At 42.9% G+C, this 19,906-nt stretch overlaps 1 protein-coding gene across 1 annotated transcript in view; it reads left to right on the forward strand.

Annotated features, from left to right (window-relative positions):
• The window catches only part of HUNK (hormonally up-regulated Neu-associated kinase), a 109,841-nt gene that overhangs the window by 74,559 nt on the left and 15,376 nt on the right, over window positions 1-19,906 (forward strand). The window contains exons 6-8 of the mRNA XM_077118829.1: window positions 8,246-8,381; window positions 13,544-13,706; window positions 17,950-18,033. Coding sequence (XP_076974944.1) covers window positions 8,246-8,381; window positions 13,544-13,706; window positions 17,950-18,033 — 383 coding nt within the window. The remainder of the gene's footprint in view (window positions 1-8,245; window positions 8,382-13,543; window positions 13,707-17,949; window positions 18,034-19,906) is intronic.

A 19,906-nucleotide genomic window follows, 5' to 3' on the forward strand; every position in this document is an offset into this window, starting at 1 on the left:
TAATAAAAAAGAAAGACTGAGATTTAATGGTAAAGATTTCTTTCTGAAGATTTCTTTTCTTTATTTAGGAGATAAATAACTGGATGGTCAGAGGAAATCAAACATAAGAGAATTAGAGGGTTAATATTGACCTAATATGTTAATAAAATTTCCAAAAGAGAGAAAGAAAATAATAGGGTGGCATATGGGAAAAATATATGTAATGCATACTATGGACTATAGTTTATAGTAATGATATAATATTCTTCCATCAGTTGTAACAAAGGTACCACTCCAATGCTAAGTGTCTGTTCTAGTTAGCTAGCTGTTGGAATGCAATATACCAGAAACAGAACAACTTTTATAAAGGGGAGTTTAATAAGTTGCAAGTTAACAGTTTTTAGGCCATGGAAATGTCCCAATTAAAGCAAGTCTGTGGAAATTTCCTATCTAAGGCATCCTGGGAATGATACCTTGGTTCAAGAAAGCCGATGACGTTCAGGGTTTCTCTCTCAAGTGGAAAGGCACATGGCAAACACAGTCAGGGTTTGTCTCTCACCTGGAAGGGCACGTGGCAAACATGGCGTCATCTGCTAGCTTTCTTTCCTGGTTTCCTATTTCATGAAGCTCTCCAGGAGGCATTTTCCTTCTTCATCTTCAAAGGTCGCTGACTGGTAGACTCTGCTTCTTGTAGCTATGCCATTCTGTTCTCTCAGAATCTCCCTTATTTTCCAAAATGTTTCCTCTTTTATAGGATTCCAGTAAACTAATCAAGACCCACCAAATGGGTGGAGAAACATCTCCACCTAATCCAGTTTAAACAACCACTCTTGATTGAGTCACATCTCCAGGGGGGTGATCTAATTAAAGTTTCAAACGTACAGTACTGAATAGGGATTAGAAGAAACAGCTGCCTTTACAAAATAGGATTAGGATTAAAATATGGCTTTTCTAGGGTACATGCATTCTTTCAAAACAGCACAATGTCAATAATAGAGGGAGGCATAAGTGGTATGGGTTTTTTCTTAAAAACTAAAAACTGAGTCTTGGTGGTTGGAATGTAAAATGGTGCAGCTGTAATGGTAAACAGCCTGGTGGTTCCTCAAAGAGTTAAACACAGAATTACCATCTGACCTGGAAATTCCACTCCTGGGGATCTACCCAAAGGAATGGAAGACCAGGGACTCAGACTGATGATGTTTGTGCACCAATATTCAGAGCAAAATGTGGAAACAACTTGTCTATCCGAGGACGAATGGATGAACAAGATGTGGTATATCCATACAATGGAATATAATATTCAGCCATAAAAAGGAATATAGTTCTGATACATGCTACAACATGGATGAACTATGAGAAGTGGAAAAAGCCAGATTTCAAGTGACAAATATTATATGATTCCACTTATATGAAATATCTGGATTACACAAATTAATAGAGACAGAAAGTGGATTAGAGGTTCCTAGGGCCTGGAGAAAGAGGAAGCACTAAGTTAAAGGTTCAGAATTATAATGGGAAAAAAATCCCAGGTAGTAACTCCCTATTTCTGTATGTTTTACCATGATAAAATAAAATAATAAAATGTGAGGGTAAGATTACAAAAGCAAAACAAAACTAAGTCACAAGAGGTGGTTTGTTTTCCCATTTCCAGGTAGCCACACCATCTGGCCTGGGAATTCTTTCCCATTATAATTCTGAACCCGTAACTTAGTTCTTCCTCCTTCTGCACAGTGCCTCGCCCAAACACACAAAGTAAAAAGATCTCATATTCTCTTTCTGAAAAATAATGGCAGGCTTGATTATTTAAAGCTCACCCTTTCACCGTGTTGACTTTGAAAAGAGTGTTTATAATCACGTCTCACCATTATTGTCCTCTTTAGTCAATTCTCTATAAAGAAATATTAGTTTCATTCAAGTTTGGCTGGTGATTTGTCTTATTTCAGTTTTTTATCCTGCTCAAAGCTTTTAAATATATATAGGTTTGGTTACTCGATTAAACTGAATAATCAGGTGCACTTCAAAAGTACTCTCATATTAGCTGGTTCACATTTCAGTAAACAGCTCATGTTTCAGATGCAGCAAGTTAGTGCAATTTGTTCTTTTGTTTCGTCCAAAATTCACTCCAAGTTCTTGGCCACAGCTTGGCCTTGACGGTCATTTAATTGGCTCCTGAATAAACTCAGCTTTGTTGCGATAAGGCATTAAAAAAAATGTAATCATTTAACTTCAGCTTATAATACACAGTGAAAACATAGCATTTTTATTTTACTACTGTAAAGTGTTTTTCTCTTGCATTTATAGAACATCTATAAAACTGTCTATGAAAATATGCTTGCCAAATGGAATCCAAGATGAAATGTGTTCTTTTTTAATGTAATTATTTAATTTGGTCTTTACTTTCACCTTTGCGAGGGAGGGTGGAATCTCTAGAGGCTGAAAGAAAAGGAAGCATAATGTGCTTGGGGAGCTATGTTACAGTTCTCGTCATTATAGAAGAAATATTTGCACACCGAGAGTCCCAACCCTTAGGGTTAAAAAATGTGTAAAATGTTGAGTGAATTGTTATATTTAAGTTTTGGAGCTTTCAGAACTGTTGATAAGAGGAGTGCTCATTCATTCGTTTATTCACTTATTCCTTAAATATCATGCCCAACTCTGTGCCAGGCGTATGTTCGGTGCCAGGAAGATGGAGAACAAACAGGACATGGTCCCTCTCCTTATAGAGTTTATAGATCTAAGGAGGAGGCCAAACTTATTTTGACATAATTGTAGAAAGACATGCAGTTGGGAGGAATAATAGAGAATTTATTATAATATGATGTGATATGATATAATATAATATATAATAAAATAATAAAAGAGAGACTTCCCATATGCCCTTCACCCTCTTTGCCACCAATGGTAGTGTCTTGTGTATCTGTAGTTCACTGTCTCAACCAGGAAATTGATATTGATGCAGTCCATTGTCCTTGTACAGATCTCACCAGTTTGACATCCACTCGTGCATTTGTATCTGGATCGTCACAGTTTGTCACATGTAGATCACCACAGTCATGAACTAGAACAGTTTCACCCCCTGGATCCCTTGTGCTACCCTTTTACAGTCATAGTCTCCACCCCCAGTCTCCCAAGCTGTGGAAACCTCTAATCTGTTCTCCACCTCTATAATTTTGTAATGTCAAGAATGTTATACATAAATGGCTTTTTTTTTCACTCAGCATAGTTCCTTTGAGCTACATCAATGTTGTAGATACATGCAGTTGGTGCATGTATCAATCATTTGTTTCTTTTGATTGCTGATTAGCAGTCCATGGGATGGACGGACCACAGTTTGACCGTTCACACGCTGAAGGACTCCTGGCTTGCTTTGCTTTGGGGCTATTATGAATAGAGCTGCTGTGAACATTTCATGCACAGACTTTGTGTGATTTTCATTTCTCTGAGACAGATACCCGAGGGCAAAATTGCTGTGTTGTCTGGTAAGCACAAGTTTAATTTTGTAGGAAACTGCCAGGTTTGTGTTGAGAGTAGCTGTGCCATTTTGCATTCCCATCAGCAATGCATGAGTGATTCAGTTTCTCTGCATCCTCTCCAGCACTTGATGCTGTCACTATTTTTTATTTCAGCCATTCTGATAGGTGTCTAATAATGTCTCATTGTGGTAACAAATAAGATTTAATGCTTTCACATTAATAACAACCTTTTAAATTGGCCCCCTTGAGAATTATATTGTCATATTGTCCAGGGTGATTCTGGAGTTCCACTTAGGGTTCAGATCCTTTTTTGTCCTCATTGACAAGGGGCCAAGGGAGAATGTTTGTACCCCCATCCCTGGAGAAGGTACTTTTGATAATGCTCACTTTAAATCTTGAGGAGATCTAAGGAGCTGGAGAACTCTTCCTTCCTTCTGATTGACTTATATTAGTCAGAATAGGCCAGATTAGGCTGCAGTAACAAACAACCCCAAGTCTCAGTGGCTTGAAATAATAAAGGTTTATTTCTCACTTATGTTATGTATATATATGAACTGCTGAATTGAGGGTTGAAGGGTTAGGGTTAAGTTTAGGATTAGTTCTGCCCATTCGAGTGAGCCAGGGCCCCAAGGTGATGTAGCAGCCACCATTTCAAACATTGCTGGTTCATGTAGCAGGAAAGACAAGTTGAGGAAGTCTCATCAACAATTAACTTGTCACATAAACTCATAACTCCTGACTTTCTAGAACTCATCACATGGCTTTGACCAACTTAAGGGGTGGGGGAGTTCAACCCTAGCACATGTCTGGACGGTGGAAAGCCAGAAATATTTGGTGAACAGCCTCAGTGGGAGCTACAGGCTATGCAGTATAGCCTGCAGCAATCACTGAAGTGGGACAAGTCATTTACCATTGAGGACACTGAGCCTCAGAGAGATTAAGTAGCTGCACTGTTTTTGGACTTGTTTGTTAGGCACCTGAATCCTGAGCTTTTCTTAGTATACCATGCTATCTCTCTTCTTTTTCTCATTTTATTAATTAGTATAAGATGGCATCCCAGATTTCGGGGTATTTACTGATGATGCATAAGTATCTGTTTTCCTTATGTTTTGGGTTATGTCAATTCACACAGAAAATGTGCTGATCTTTTTAACTGTCTAGCTAACACACATCTTTATGACTTTGATGTCTTCATAATAGGATGAATTCATATTTGTAATGAGCTCTCCACATCTGTCGTTTTCTTGTACTCTTTTTTTTAGATTAATTTTAGAGGAATTTTTATAGAATCTCAGTTGAAAAAATTCAATGTACTTGACCCTGTGAGTCCGTGATGTGGGTTCCTGAAGCATTGCCCTCAACCTTACTGTCCAATTTGAAAACTTGAGCTTTAGGACTTTTCCAGGCTCCCATCTAGACAGTTTCCCTTTCTGCTTGTTGGCACTTGTATACTACAGGATAGTGAACTACAGGGTGGCTTTTTTTATGGCTCTTTTATGGCTTATTCATTTTTCAGGCAGCTTGCCTTTTCATCACTGCACTTCCAAGCTAGTAGTTATAATACATTCCAGTCACTCCATCTGAAGACTTTTTTGTGCTATGAATTCACTCACTGTGCAGCACAAGGTGAGATGTTAGCGTTTGTGAGGGTCGAGCCAATGCTAATTAAAATTTCCAAGAATGCTGGACCATCAAAAGATTCTTGTTGCTGCTTTAGCCTGGGAGGTGATGATGAAGTTGCGTGGAGTGGGATGAGACTCCACTTGCATCCAGTATGCACTCATGCGAAAAGTTCGATGGTTTCATCTTGTTTCCTGTGACCCTTTCCTTTGGGCCAGCATCAATGCTCACAAGCCAGTGCAGGCTTTGGGGAGCTGGAGTTGTATGAAAGAGACTAAGTTAAGTCCCAGAGGAATCCATGCCCCTGTTATGTTGAGCCAGTGAGGGGAACCCTATCCCCACCCCACAATGTTCATATTCCAGCTCTTCAGGCCAGAATGGGGACCCTAAGTGCTATCTCAGAGGAGTGGAGGGTGACAAGTGGCCATGTCCAACCTTGCTTTCTAGGACAGTGCAGGGGAGTGTTTTGATCCCTTCTGCTCATGGGATTTAGAGATTTCCAAGACCCAAACACAACCATCAAAGAGCTCTCAGGATGTGTTCAAAGAGTTCTTTTTGAATAGTACTGCAACGTTTGTGATATCCAAAGAAACAAAAGTTGTCAGTTGTACTTTGAACTAGAATTGCTTGTGCTCATCAGCACTTTGTAAAGATGCGGAGTGCTTGATTTGGAAAGTAGAACAGAAATACACATCTAGTTTGTTCTTAGCTGTTCCGGCTAATCATACTCTGAGAAAGCCTGGCAGGAGCCTGGTTTGTGGTTCAGGTCCTATGAGGGTAATGACTGAGCTGTCCCAGACCTTCCATTAGCTTACTGCCCCCCCCCCCCCCAGTTCAGTTTTTTAAGCCCCCTTCTTTTTTCTCTGAAGATGCCCATGCTTAAGCACCTAGGAGGTGAAATTCCATCCAAATGACTCGTAACATAGAGGGGTTGAGGGAAGGGAAAAAGAAGTTCCAAAAAGAGGAACCTCTTTTTTTTGGAAGTCCGTTTGCTTTTAAATCAGACAGTATTAAAGGTACCTGAAGACTGCTGTGACATTGACACATATATTTTTATCCACTACATTCAAAGGAAAATGACCTTCTGGTATGCTCCCACTACCCTGAAGGAGTTACCTGGTGACATAATGAGCTACGATTGTTTCTCTTGGGCAGACTCCAGCATCAAAACTGTCACCTCTGCAGCACTTCCTGCCCTGCAGGAATGGGCTGGCAGAAAAGTTCCAAGTATGGTATCAAAATGACAGCTAAAGGCTGTGAGAAAGTGAACATTTTTATGACCTTTCCTAGCAAGGTTAGAATATTTCAGAAAACTGAAAACTAGCTATGGAGAGAAGGATAGAAAAGTTTGGGGATAAGAATTATGATGATTTTCTGGGGTTTACTATTTGGTGTTGTATTAGAGTTCTGCAGAGACACAGAACGGAAAGGATGTATGTAAATATTAAGGGATTTATTATAGTAACTGGCCCATATGACTGTGGGGATTGGAAAGTCCAAATTCTCTAGGGCAGGCTACAAATTGGGACCTTGATGGTGACAGTGAACTTCTCAGGAGAAGAGGGCTAGCTATTAAGACGGAACTTCTTTCTGACTGCTAAAATCCTCAGTTCTCCTTTTAAGGCCTCCAACTGATTCGATGAAGAGATGCCTCTCCTTGCTGAGGGCAATCTCCTTTGTTGATTGGGGGTGCAATCAGCAATAGATGCAATCAACTGACTAATGATTTAAATCTGTCTAATAAGTAGACTTACAGTAACAATCAGGCCAGTGCTTACTTGACAAATAACTGTAACCCAGCCAAGATGACGGGTGTGTTAGAAGATGGACATGATGTACAAAGTTACCTAAAACATATTTTTATATTGTAAAGCCAATCTAGCAGGGTTCCCTCAAATAAGGACTGTAGGATGACCAATTATTACTCATGATCCCATAACTCTAGTAAGGCAGACGCCTTCATTTTGAAGCATTCGTGACCTTCTTTGCACACTTGTGCACATTGTATGTTCTTGTGCTGACCAGTTTTGAAGCCTGTGACCTTCACTTCCATTATCAACATATTTTCCGGTGTTGTACATTCGTCTTCACTCTCATAATCTCAAAGGGTACAAATATTCTACTTAGAGATAAACCAGCATCCCTTCCCTAGCGCTAGGACAGGCAGCAGGTACTCAGTAAATGTGTGTTTAACAAAAGGAGAACCAGGGCAGAGGAAAGAAATCAGAGAGGCTTTACATTTTTTATTAATTGTTTTTCATACCCTTTCCTTTCACGCCATGATCAGTGAAATCAGCGTGATGGCAGCAAACTTCAGTGGGAGCATAAAGCAAGGATAAATGTCATTGGCATACACCCCACCCCAGAAGCTCCTTCATTCTGAGCACTACACAGATGGACAGGGCCCATCAGGGAGATGTGGTTTACAGTGCAGCACTTGCTGGAACTTTGTACACAAACTAGAGTTTTAAAACCTGAGTCACGATTGAAGAGTTTAGTTAGTACTTGAACAAAAGCCTGCCACTCTGGTGTTGTGTTGGCCTACTGTGGTCAGCTAAGTGGGCCTGGACTCCTGTCTGGCTGCTGCATTAAAGTTCAGAGAGTTTGGGGAGGAAGTAGGCTGGCCGTGGGGAATGGCTTTAAAAGAAAGGACCAGGACACAGACTTCCCAGGGCCCTGGAGACACTGCTCGCCATGTGCTGAGGGTCAAGTCAGAGGGTCTAAAGTAGAGTGCCTTTACACCCAAATTCAGGTTTCTTTCTGAGTGCTCTCAAATGCTTGAGAGCAAACATTTTCTGTTTGTTTTCTTTCATCCCTTCCAGCCTGTAAATAGAACGTTGTCTCTTTGGCTCACCTCTATGGCACAAGGAGAGCCCAGAGGCTGTGTTGGGAAGTGTAGGGTACAGGGAGGTCTGAGCTGGCTCTTGATTTACTACATAACAGGTGTTAATCTTTGGACTTTGGACATCTCTGATTTTAAGAGAGGAAGACATGGGAAGTGGGGCTGAACCCAGGAGCTGTTTGCCAATGAAGCAAAGTGCTTTCCAAAGACCTGGAGAGCAGAGGGGGTGGGGAGGGCAGGCAGGCAGTGGGCCATGTGCCCACCTGTGTGGTCAGCTTTGTGCTCAGCCTTGTCATGTAGCAGCTGTGTTCTTTGCCGCATGTCTTCACAGGTGCCATCCACTTCCTGCGCTCCCTCCTGGAACCTGACCCTGTGAAGAGGCCCAACATTCAGCAGGCCCTGGCAAATCGCTGGCTTAACGAGAACTACACAGGCAAGGTGCCATGTAATGTCACCTATCCCAACAGGTAATGGTGGCACATGGTGCGGGATGAGGGTGACTCCTCTAGCGAGGTGGGGCTCTGTCCTGTGAGCCCCGAATGGACCTGGACAGGAGGCTGTCCGTGTTCCACAAGAGGACACACAGTGACAGGGCCATCCCATGTAGCTGTGCAGAGTGTACCCTACCTGTGACACCTGGCAGAAGGGCGAGTGAAGGCTGAAATCCCTCATGCTACCTTCGCCAAGCCTTGCTCCCGAGGAGTCATGTCCTCCTAGGGGTACCTCTGTCTAATTCATGCAAAGGTGACCTCTGCTGGGCAGCATGCCAATCAGTCGATCAATAAATAGGTACTAGTAATCCTGGCAAAAAACAAACAGAAGAACAACCCTTTCCATTGTGTACAGGAGAACTAGTTAATAACTTTTTATATTTCACACGTTAGATCCAAAACATGCTATCACTCATGCAAACAGCTCTGGCCTGAGAGTGTGTCTGGGTGGGTGTGTATGTGTTTGTGAGTGGGTGTTTGTGTGTGTGTCGGGAATGTGTGTCTGAGTATGAGTGTGTGGATGCATGTGAATGAGTGTGTATTTTGTGTGTCTCTGTATGTCTGTGAGTGTGTATCTCTTGAATGTCTGTGTGGGTGTGTATTTGTGTGTGTTACGCATGTGAACGCTTGTGTGCTTGTGAATGTCTCTGTGTACGTATATGTGAGTGTGTGTCTTTTTGTGCATGTATGTGTTTATCTGTGTATGTGAGCAATTTGCCCATGAATCCTCCTGCCTGCACAAGGCAGAATCCAGTGGAATTGCCCCTCTGTCCTTTCAAACTACCCCTTGGGCTCTGCTTCTACCACTACTTTGTTCCTGAGGTTCACATCAGGCCTGAGTCCTCTGCCTGAGAGTGTCGGACAGAAGGGAGAAGAGGTGATAGAGGCAGTAGAAGGAGTCACTGTGCTCAGGCCTGGGGGAAGACTTCACCTGGTCACTTTCCAGGAGGATTCTTTCTGGGAACCTGACAGACAAGAACACACCACATGAAGGCACTTAGGAGCGCATGGTGGGTGGCCCCACTTCTCCACACTGGGGTACTGACTACAGGTTTGAAAAAAAAAATTCAGGGCAACATTCTTTGGAATTTTATACTACTCCTCTGACATTTTGTTAACTAAGCTGAGTGAGGAAACGAGGGACCCTCCCACAACATGTAGACAATGTGGGTCAGAAATGCTTCCATGGATTGGACCCATCTTGAATCTCCTTCAGTCCAGAGGTGGTCTGGACTTGGAAGAGAAAACCACTGACAAGTGGGATAAAATGGGGGTCTGGAAGGGGAGGTGGATGTGGTGTCCTCCTTTCTCATTTTCCAAATGCCTGCAAAGGTCTAGAAATAGCCACCAATTTTTAAAAGAGCTACAATACCAAGTCTTCTAGCAAGAGGGACAGGCAAGGCTTGGTCTTGAGGAACAATTTTGGGCAGAACTTGTGGGGGTCCTAGGTGGGCATGTCCAAAGTCTTCATCCACACTGGACCAAATGTCTCCTTGCTATGGATGAGGTGGCTTCATTCAGTTGTCATTTAGAATTTGGCTCATGGGAGGTAATTCAGATGATGTCTAGATTGCCGAGATTACCAAGGGAAGCTGGAAATAGGTCCTGTTTTCCAACACTAGTGTGCTTTGGGTCAGCATCTGAAACAGATACCAGAAATGTTACCCTAATGTGAGCCGGACAGCAAAGCTGAAGAGTCATGCCTCATTACGGATGCTCACGGTGGATAGCAGCATGCAGGTATGCTTTCTGTTAAAAGAGGAGGCATTAGTGGCAGCCAAATGAATCATTAAGCTAATGTAATCACTGTCTAAATGAGCCTCATCAATCCACGCAAGGTGACAGCTGTTGGAAGATGTGGATCTGGGGATAGAAATGCGATGCATTTCTCCGTGGTGGCCGGGATCTTCATTCACAGAGAATCACAAAGAATCATGACGTGGCATCTCACTTTGTAGCTTTTTCATGGGTGCAGACAGATGTTTGTAGATTAAAACTTAAATTCAGGCATTTTGTACTGGTGTTGCCAGATTGGCAATTTTTTGCATTGAGCCCCAACAGAAGCATAGCAGTTGTACATACAACTAGTTATTTAGATGGTTTATTAAAAGCTTGTGGATTAAAGAAAACAGCAGCTCAGTGTCTTGTGTAGGAAAGGCCCATTAATCATTTTATCCCAAAGGCAAAGCAATGTCCATTTTTTGTTTTTTATTTAAAAAATGTTCAGTTTTTAAGTAATGAAACTAGAATTCTGAACTGACAGGGAAAGCACATGCTATTTGAAGTCTTTATTTTGAAAAATGTTTATCCTTAAGGAAAATAATGTACTTTTTGATAATTTTTTTTCTGTTTTTACCAGCAGATAGTCAAAGGAGTAAGAACATATGGCCAGAGAAAGTCATAGTTTCTTTTTAAAGCATGTTTTAGAGTTTCCCAACATAACTTGCCACAGATCTACTTATTTTAGATGTTGTCAATGTTTTCTTTTGGGGAAACTAAAGAAAATAGTGGTCTCATAGTTTATGTACCTCTTCTGTAAAGCCTTCTCCTGTTAAGTTGTTTGGACTTCCAAATTGATTTCCAAAAAAACAAGAGGAACATGTCTTTAAAAGTAAATTTTTACAATAAATGTTCATTTCAGCCAGCAGATGTTTGCCGTGTGTCCAGCTCCCTTCCCTCTCCAGGGGAGAGGAAAAAGGCATCTCTGGTAATGCACAACAGATCAAAGTGGTATAAAAATGGCTTTGATGTGAAGTTACTTAGTTAAAATTATACTGAGTTGTTGGGGGTTCAGTCACACCCTCCACAAAAGACATGTTCAGATCCCTACCACTGGTCCCGTGGGTGTGAACCCACCTGTATATAGGGCCTTTGAAGAAGTTATTAGTTAGGATGTGCCCAAATGCAGTGAGGGTGTGTCTTCACCCAGGTGTAGCTGGAGTCCTTATAACCAAAGGACATTGCTTATAAGAAAAGAAAGAGAAGCCCCATGGAGCTTCCAGAAGCTGGAAGTCAGCAGGACCTGGGAGAGGAACGGGATGCTGCCGTGTGCATTGCCACGGATGGAAAAGCCAAGGACCAAGGATCACTGGCAGCCAGTCCCAGAATGCCACAGTCTTTGGGGAGAAAGCCTCGCCTCACGGATGCCTTGATTTTGAACTTCTCCTAGCCTCAAAACTATGAGCCAATAAATTCCCGTTGTTTAAGCCAATCCAACGTATGGTATCTGTTTTACAGCTAAGACACGGAAACACTAGTGTTCTGGAACATTTTACCATTCTATATCTCATCCAAACATGCAGAAATTGTACAAATTCAATAACTGGGGAGCACTCACTGCATAATTTGCTTATTAGAAAATGTTTAAAATGTTACTCTCAGTCAAAATAGCCAGCTGACAGTCTACATCTTGACAGAGCTCTCCTTCTTGGAGACAACTCACCTGAAGGGCAGAGAGAGAGTCTCTGTCGCTGCTCTTCTCCCCCCTCTCACCTCCACCCCTCACTCTGTGCTCTGGCTCTGTCCTCCCTGAGCACTCTGTCTTCCTGGGCCACTGTCTGGCCAGGGGCAGGGCCACACCCACACTGGAGATACCTGGTATTTCCAGTCTTCAGTAATTGGACTTTTTTGTTATATAGACACATTATTAGTATTTTTTTTCTATCATTAGTGGTTCCTACTCCCCCTCTCCCCACTCTCTAGAATTTGTAACTTGGGCAGCCAACAAGGGGTGTGGAAGGCCAATTTTACTGGGCATGTTTTCCTTGGACAGCACTTCATCCCATCTAGGGGCTGCTAAGCTGACCACATGGAGGGGTGGTGCCAGCTGGTCAGGAGACCTAGTTCTGTTCTTGGTGCCCCTGCCAACTGGCTGTGTGAACTTGGCAAGGTCATTTCATCGCCTCTACAGTTATTGGGCTGTACTGGGCAGTTTCTCAGGGCCTGGTGGTTCTGAGGTTCCATGAAAAATGTCTTCAGACTTTGGCAGGGGCTAAAGTGCTTTCCACCCAGACATGATTGGCCCCTGCTCACAGAGCGCCTTATTTGAATGTTCTATCTGCTGATGCACCCTGCCACCAAGACTCACATGCCTGATAACCCTTGCCCTGCGGCCTTGTTCTCTAGAGACCTCACCATGCCATCACTGAGAGGCAGTGACTATCGAGGATTAGCACTGGCACTCTGAGCCAAGCTGCCTGGGTTTGAATTCTGGTGCTGCTACTTCTGGCCTGTGTTCCCCCCGGACAGTTACTTAACTGCTAGGGGCCCTCAGTTTCTTTATCTGTAAAATTGGGATATGAAATAGTACCCACATGTAGGACTGTCAGGAGGACAAAATGAGTTTATATTCTCTCCTCCCCACTGGGGTGTGTAAGCTCCACTAGGCAGGCACTTGTGGAACGAATGAATGGATGGATAAATGAATGCCTGGCATTTCTTTGGCACCTTATCCCAAGAGTTCATCTTCCCAGTAACTCCTGAAGAAGTTCTGACCTGCCTTCCTCTCGAGAACATCCCAGTCTACATCTGACCCCCATTCCTGGGCACCCGAGTTTTGAACATCTGAGTTAACCCCATTCATGTACACATAGCCTGGACCAGCTTCTGCTTTCCTTCCCTTCCCAGCCCAAAGACCAGGTTAGGTGTAGGCACCACCCACAGCCAACAGATACATTTTGGGAAAATAAATTTGGGGTGTCCTTTGGGGAAAACCTGAATATAATCTGTATACTAGACAATATTAAGTGATTATCAAAAATTTGGGCTTGCAATTATGATAGTATGGTTTTGTAGGACATGGCTGTAGTTTTAAAAGATGCATACTGATGGGCTTAGGAGGGCACGGCCATGATGTCTGGAATTTAAATCCAGGAAAAGAAAAAAAGGATGCAGCACTTAGGGCCAAGTGTTAATTGCCAGATCCAGGTGCTGGTTGTTCCTACATTATAATATTCCCTCTACTTTGCTCTGGGTGTGAAATTTCCCATAATAAAAAGTAAAGTGAATGAACGAACGAGTGCATGAGCGAGCCTGGGGGTCGCAGACCCGTGCTGCTTTTTTTTTCTAGCTCACCGCCCCCCACCCCCCTCCGCGGAGGGGAGAAGTGACCCTGACCGGTTGTCTCTCTTGCTGTGCAGGATCCACCTGGAAGACCTGAGCCCCAGCGTGGTGCTGCACATGACCGAGAAGCTGGGCTTCCGGAACAGCGACGTGGTCAGCACCGTGCTCTCCAACCGCGCCTGCCACATCCTCGCCATCTACTTCCTCCTCAACAAGAAACTCGAGCGCTACCTGTCAGGGGTGAGCAGGGGCAGCGGGCAGGGGGGCGGTGGCGGCCGTGGCTTTCTTCTCTCTCCGTGGAAAAATAGAACCGTCACACCTTAAGTGTCTTCTCTCAGCTGCTGACACTTGATCCTGAGCTGTTAATTGAACTTAGGGGTGAGGTTGTGTTTCCTGAATGTGGAACAGAATAGTAGCACAGCCTGCTTCTCAGGTGGCGCCTTTTATCGCAGGTGTTTTGTTTTCTTCTCCAAATGTTCTCCTGCAGAGTTAAGCCCTGGATGGAACTGTGAAGGGTTCCAGCCTCCTTTGCTTCTGTCTTGACCCTTTTGTTCTGCTGCCTCTGAGCTCCTTGGATTCCCCGCAGTAGAGGTGTTGGGGAACTTCTGTGATCATAAAAGTTGTAGAGGCAGGCGAGGTGTACCCAAAAACCAATGTTTGCATTTTCTTCTTATCCAGAAAATAAGACTAAATTTAGGCTTCACTGGCTTGACCCTGCTGGCATCTTCACTCAGTCTGAGAGTCAGAAAGTTCATGTAAAGTGCCACTGGGAGTTCTATGGCCTGGGGGTGTGGGGTCGGGGTGAAGGGTTGAATTGTGTTTCCCTCCCCCAAAAGTAGCTGCAGTCCTAACCTCCGACATTGCTGTGAGTGTGACCTTATTCGGAAATAGACACAGAAGGAGAAGACAGCCAGGTGACAACTGAGACAGAGGTTGAAGTGCTGCAGCTGCAAGCCATGATGCCGAGGATGGCAGGTCACCTCCAGTAGCCAGGAAGAAGTAAAGAAGGAGTCTCTGCTATGGGTTTCAGAGGAAGCAGGGCCAGCACCCTGGTTTGAGGCTTTTAGCCTCCAGAACTGTGAGATCATAAGTCTCTGTTGCTTGAAGCCGACCCAGTTTGCGGTATGTGGTTGCAACAGCCACAGGAGACCAGCTGTTTGACTAAATCATCTCTCTGCAAATGGACAGTGGCTTAAAAAAGAATTCTGCTTTGGCCTCTCTCTCTAAGCTAGCTGGACAGGTGGACTCACTGCCCTGCCTCCACGTGGGACATGACTCCCAGGGGTGTCAATCTTCCTGGCAACGTGGGACAGAACTCCCAGAAAGAGCCAGGACCAGACATCAAGGGATTGAGAAAGCCTTCTTGACCAAAATGGGGGAGAGAGAAATGAGGCAAAATAAAGTATCAGTGACTGAGAGATTATAAACAGAGTCAAGAGGTTATCCTGGAGGTTATTCTTACGCATTATTATAGATACTCCCTTTTTAGTTTATGGAGGGCTGGAGGGAAGTATTTGAAACAGTTGAGCAGTGTTCCAGTAGCCTTGATTCCTGAAAATGATTGTATAACTATATGGCTTTTACAGTGTGGCCATGTGTTTGTGAAAACCTTGTATTTGATGCTCCTTTTATCCAGGGTATGGACAGATGAGTATAAAAAAATAAGGAAAAAAATGATAAACAATGGGGGGTGGTGGGATAAGGAGTTAAAAAAATTGGATAGATTGAAATACTAGTAGTCAATTAGAGGAGGCATTTAGGGGTATGGGATGTATGAGTTTTTCTTTTAATTTCTTTTTCTGTAGTGATGCAGATGTTCTAAAAATGATCATGGTGATGAATACACAACCATATGATGATATTATGAGCTATTGATAGTATAATTTGGATGGACTGTATGTGTGTAAAGATATCTCAATAAAAATATTAAAAAAAGAACTCTACAAGGAGAGGAGATGAAGATACCGATTTGGCAGGCACCTCTTACTTTTCGTGCTCACAACGGTGGAGTCCACCCAGCTCTAACAGGAAGTCTGTGAAAGAAATTCAAAATTGTCAGCAAGCCTGTCTGAAATGTGAGAATAGAATCCACTGTCATTGGCCTCACCCTGAGTATATGGTGCTGTGAAATCTGATTGCAGGAAGTCGTCACTATTAGGAAGACATTCAGAGTCCAGAGCGTGATGACAAACTCTTCTAGAGCTATTTCAGTGCTACTTCAAGTCATGAGAGAGTCAGCCCAATACTTCATAATGACGTTTCTATATTAGAGCCGAAGATGAAAATCCACCTGCACCTGGAGACGTGGTGTGCTTCCGGCTGTGGTAGGACTGACCAAAATAACACCCCAAAGACAAGCTGTGCAGAAATCACAGCATGTTCCTGGTTAGCAAATAGAACTGGGAGACTCTAGGAAGTGTTGCTGAAAATACAAAGATGCTCCATGGCAAGTTTGTGAAACAGCTGCACGAAACAGCTGTTTCAGCTGATTGAGCTTAGGGGAGTTACTGGATTTTGCTTCAACAGGAAGGTATCCACAGAACTGTTGTTTCGGTGGACCACCAAAGGAAAGATGTATGAGAGAAGAACATGTTCTACAGGAAAAGGCTCGGTGTTTTAGGGTGGAATTTATCGTGGGGATAAATACACAGCTTTGAGGTGAGATTACAGAGAGCGCCTTAGAAGAGAAGTCCCAGCCAGGAAAGACCTGCAATATGTGATATATTATTTGTAAGACTGTAATGTCATAGGGAGTGATTAAGAAAAATCTCTTGTACCATGCAGAGATTCATGTTCGCTTGTAATGAGAACCCTAAAAGGCATGTTGGACTTGATACTATGTGTTCTCTTTTATAAGAAGACCACATGTCCCAGATTTCTTTCTTATCCTTTTAAATTCCTATTTTATGTTTTATGATGTACTTAATAATATGTTAGTGCAGTGGTACATGATTATAAATAAATGCTCATATATTATGTGTCCATGCTTGCAATTTTTTCACTCATAAGGCCACAAGGTCACATCATTTGGAGACTGCTGTGTTAGCAAAAGTGAAGAAAATTGTAAATAAATTGGTAGTAAAAAGGAAGGGAAGAAGGTTCACTTGCTGATTTTCTTTTTCAAGGGATGAATGCTGTTCAAAATTTTTGAAAAAATGTTTTTGTGAGATGGCTACGTTATAAATTTCATCACTCCACTTTTTGAAAGAATGTCATTGCTACTTTCCTATATAAGCTAGCAGATTCAAACGTTATTGTTTTGGCAAAACCAGGTAAGATGGAGGGGCCTTAGTTTGCAGTAGAGACATATGACCCCCTCCACATTTACAGATACAAATTTTGCCCACTGATGTCTTCCTATACACTTACATAGCTCGTTCCAAGCAAGAGACATTGGGCTTAAAGCTCTTAGGTCGTGTCATGATTTATCTGGATGTTTTTCCATCTACTCCATTTCAGTTCCTCTTTGCACAGCATCAGGGTTGCTGGAAATGTTCTCTGGAACCTCTGCTGATGTAGTTCTAATGGGAGAAGGTTTTTCTTTCCTTGGGTCTGATTCACATTTAACCCTTAAATCACGGGACACGCCTTGTCCTGTGAATCACCAGCATCCAAGAGAGTGATTGTTTTTCACTAGAATTAATTGATCCCTACAGACAGTCATCTCTGATCTACTCAATCATTTCCATATGTGGCTAATTTAATTGCAGTGTCTGCACTGTCCCACTTATTAATGTTATCAGCCAATTACTAACAGCTCATATATAATTTTGGAACCTAGATAGGTGAACTAAAAAGTAAAATATCTTATTTTAATTGTTTGTTCATTTCTCCCCTTCTCTCTTGATTTTTATTTCCCCATTTTAAAACCAAAAGGCACAGATTTTTCAGGTGGAGAGGCTAGAAGGTGAATATTTATTGGTCCATAAATTAATTAATGAGTCATTTAATTTCACCTGTCTCTAGACAGGATTGCATCTAAATCATCTCAGGGGCAATCATCTATTTTTCTTTAAGTTAAATTATGATTTGTGTGTGGTTGTTTTGTTTGTTTGTTTTTTGCTAGAGTAGCTATTAAATAAAAAAAGATCTGTATCCTATTCAGTAGTTCAGTAAAAAAGTTATTCTTCTCAGCTCACCTGTTTAGGTTCTGCTTTCTCATTACAGTGGAGTCCTCACTGCACAGATGCAGGAACTGAGGCCCAGCAGGGAGCAGTGACCTGCTTAGAGGTCACTTGGCCCTTTCCTGGTAGAGCCAGTAGCAAAGGAGTTGCGGGATCCTGGACCCAGGTTCTCCCCTCACTGCCTGTTGGGCCACCCTGGGATAAGTTTTTGCATTGCTAGTCACTGGCTTGCTGACCATTTCTGGCATTCTCAGCCGAACATACAGACTTTGAGTGTGAAAGCTAATGAGTGCATAGTGGACATTTCTATTTCCCAAGAGTTAAGTGATGTTTTTCTGTTTTCTTTTCTTCCCTGGCAGAAATCTGATATCCAGGACAGCATCTGCTATAAGACCCAACTCTACCAGATAGAGAAGTGCAGACCCCCCAAGGAGCTCTATGAGGTGAGCGGTGGCTGAAGCAAAACCATGATCTCTTAGGAGGAGTGGGTTTGCATTTTGGGAAGCAAGTGAAAGGGAGCCCAGTTATCATGGGGCATGGAAATGACCAAAGACAAATACTTGCCTGCTTAACTGAGCCCTGTAGAAATAGTTCACAGTGAATTCACCATCTCTGGGTCCAAATGGTGGTTCTCAGCTGTGGCTAATGTTGCACTCACTCAGGAACATTGAAACAACTGGATGCCCAGGCTGCATCTCAGACCCAATTATACTGAATCTCAGGGGATAGGACTCAGGTATCAGTATTATTTTTAAAACTTTTTATTTTGAAATAGGTCCAAACTTACAGGATAGTTGCAAAAATAATACAAAACCCATACAGAGAACTCCAATATACCCCCACCCAGATACCCATATCCACCAATTTTAATATTTTGCTCTATTTGCCATATCATTCTATCCATCCATCCACCTCTTTCTATATATACATTTTCCATCTGTCTATCTGTCTAACTGCCTTCTAAACCCTTAAGATCAGGTTACATACATCATACTCTTGAACACTGAATACTGCCGTGTACATTTCCTCAGAACAAGGATATTCACTTATTAGAAATTGGTGTTTTTTAAAAGCTCCCTGTATGGTTTCCATAAACAGCCAAGTTTGGAAACCACTGTGAAACCCACAGGGGAGAATCCTTCCATGCCTCTTCCCAGCCTCTGGTGCTGACTGGCAGCCCTGGGTGTTTCTTGGCTTGTAGCTGCCTCACTCCAGTCTCTGCCTCTGTCCTCTCTTCGCCTTCTTGTGTCTCTTCTGACTCTGGGTCCACATTTCCCTCTTCTTCTAATATGACCCCAGTCATATTAGTGTAGGGCCCACCCTAATGTGGTTTGACCTCATCTTCACTAATCACATCTTCAAAGACTCTATTTCTAAATTAGGTCACATTCATGGGACCAGAGGTTCGAGTGTGACCATACCTTTCCTAGGGACCTAGTTGAGTCCGTAATGGTCATGAGGGAACAGAGTTCTCCCAGGTTTTCTTGAGAGCAAGGCTGCAGCAGGGAGTAACTGAGCCCCGTTTGGGCTCCACGGCAGCAACACAGGGCATCTGAGAAGTGATCCAGGCCCAGTCCAGGGATGCAGAAGGTCTGAGTTTGCCAGGGTGCTGTGGCAAACACCACCCAACGGGTTGGCTTGAACAACAGGAATTTATTTTTGCAGGATCTTGGAGGCTGGAAGGATTGTTTGCTCCTGGGATCATTAGCATTCTGGTGCTGGCTGCAGACAGTCCTTGGGGTTTCTTGGCTTCCCCGACACACAGCAATGTCCTCTTTTTCCTTCTTTATAAGCGTTCCCTTCATCAAGCCTCCAGTCATCTGGATTAAGAACCACTTTTAATGAGTTGGGCCACACCTTAACTAGAAATAAATCTCCAAGAGATCCTATTTACAATGGGTTCACACCCATAAGAATGTGGATTAAGATTAAGAACATGTCTAATTTGGGGTATATTTCACTTTTCTAGGCTGCTCAAGCAAATATTACACAATGGGTCATTTTAAACATTGGGAATTTATTTGTTCACGGTTTTGTGACCAAATCAAGGGGTTATTAAGGTGACACCGTCTTCCCAAAGGCTATAATTCTGGGGCTGGCTGTTGGCAATCGTTGGATTGTCACAAATGGCTCAGCTTGTCACATGGCTCTTCTGGCCTCTTCCTTCTCTTCTGGGTTGCCTTGAATTTCAGCTACTGGCTTCTTCCTTTGTGGCTTTCAGTCTGAGTTTCATTCTGTTTTTAAAGGACTCTGGTAATAGGATTAACCCATCCTGAGTGAGGTAGGCCACACCGTAACTAAAGTAACTTCATCAAA

The sequence above is a fragment of the Tamandua tetradactyla genome, chromosome 10, assembly GCF_023851605.1.
Source record: "Tamandua tetradactyla isolate mTamTet1 chromosome 10, mTamTet1.pri, whole genome shotgun sequence".
Taxonomy (NCBI): domain Eukaryota; kingdom Metazoa; phylum Chordata; class Mammalia; order Pilosa; family Myrmecophagidae; genus Tamandua; species Tamandua tetradactyla.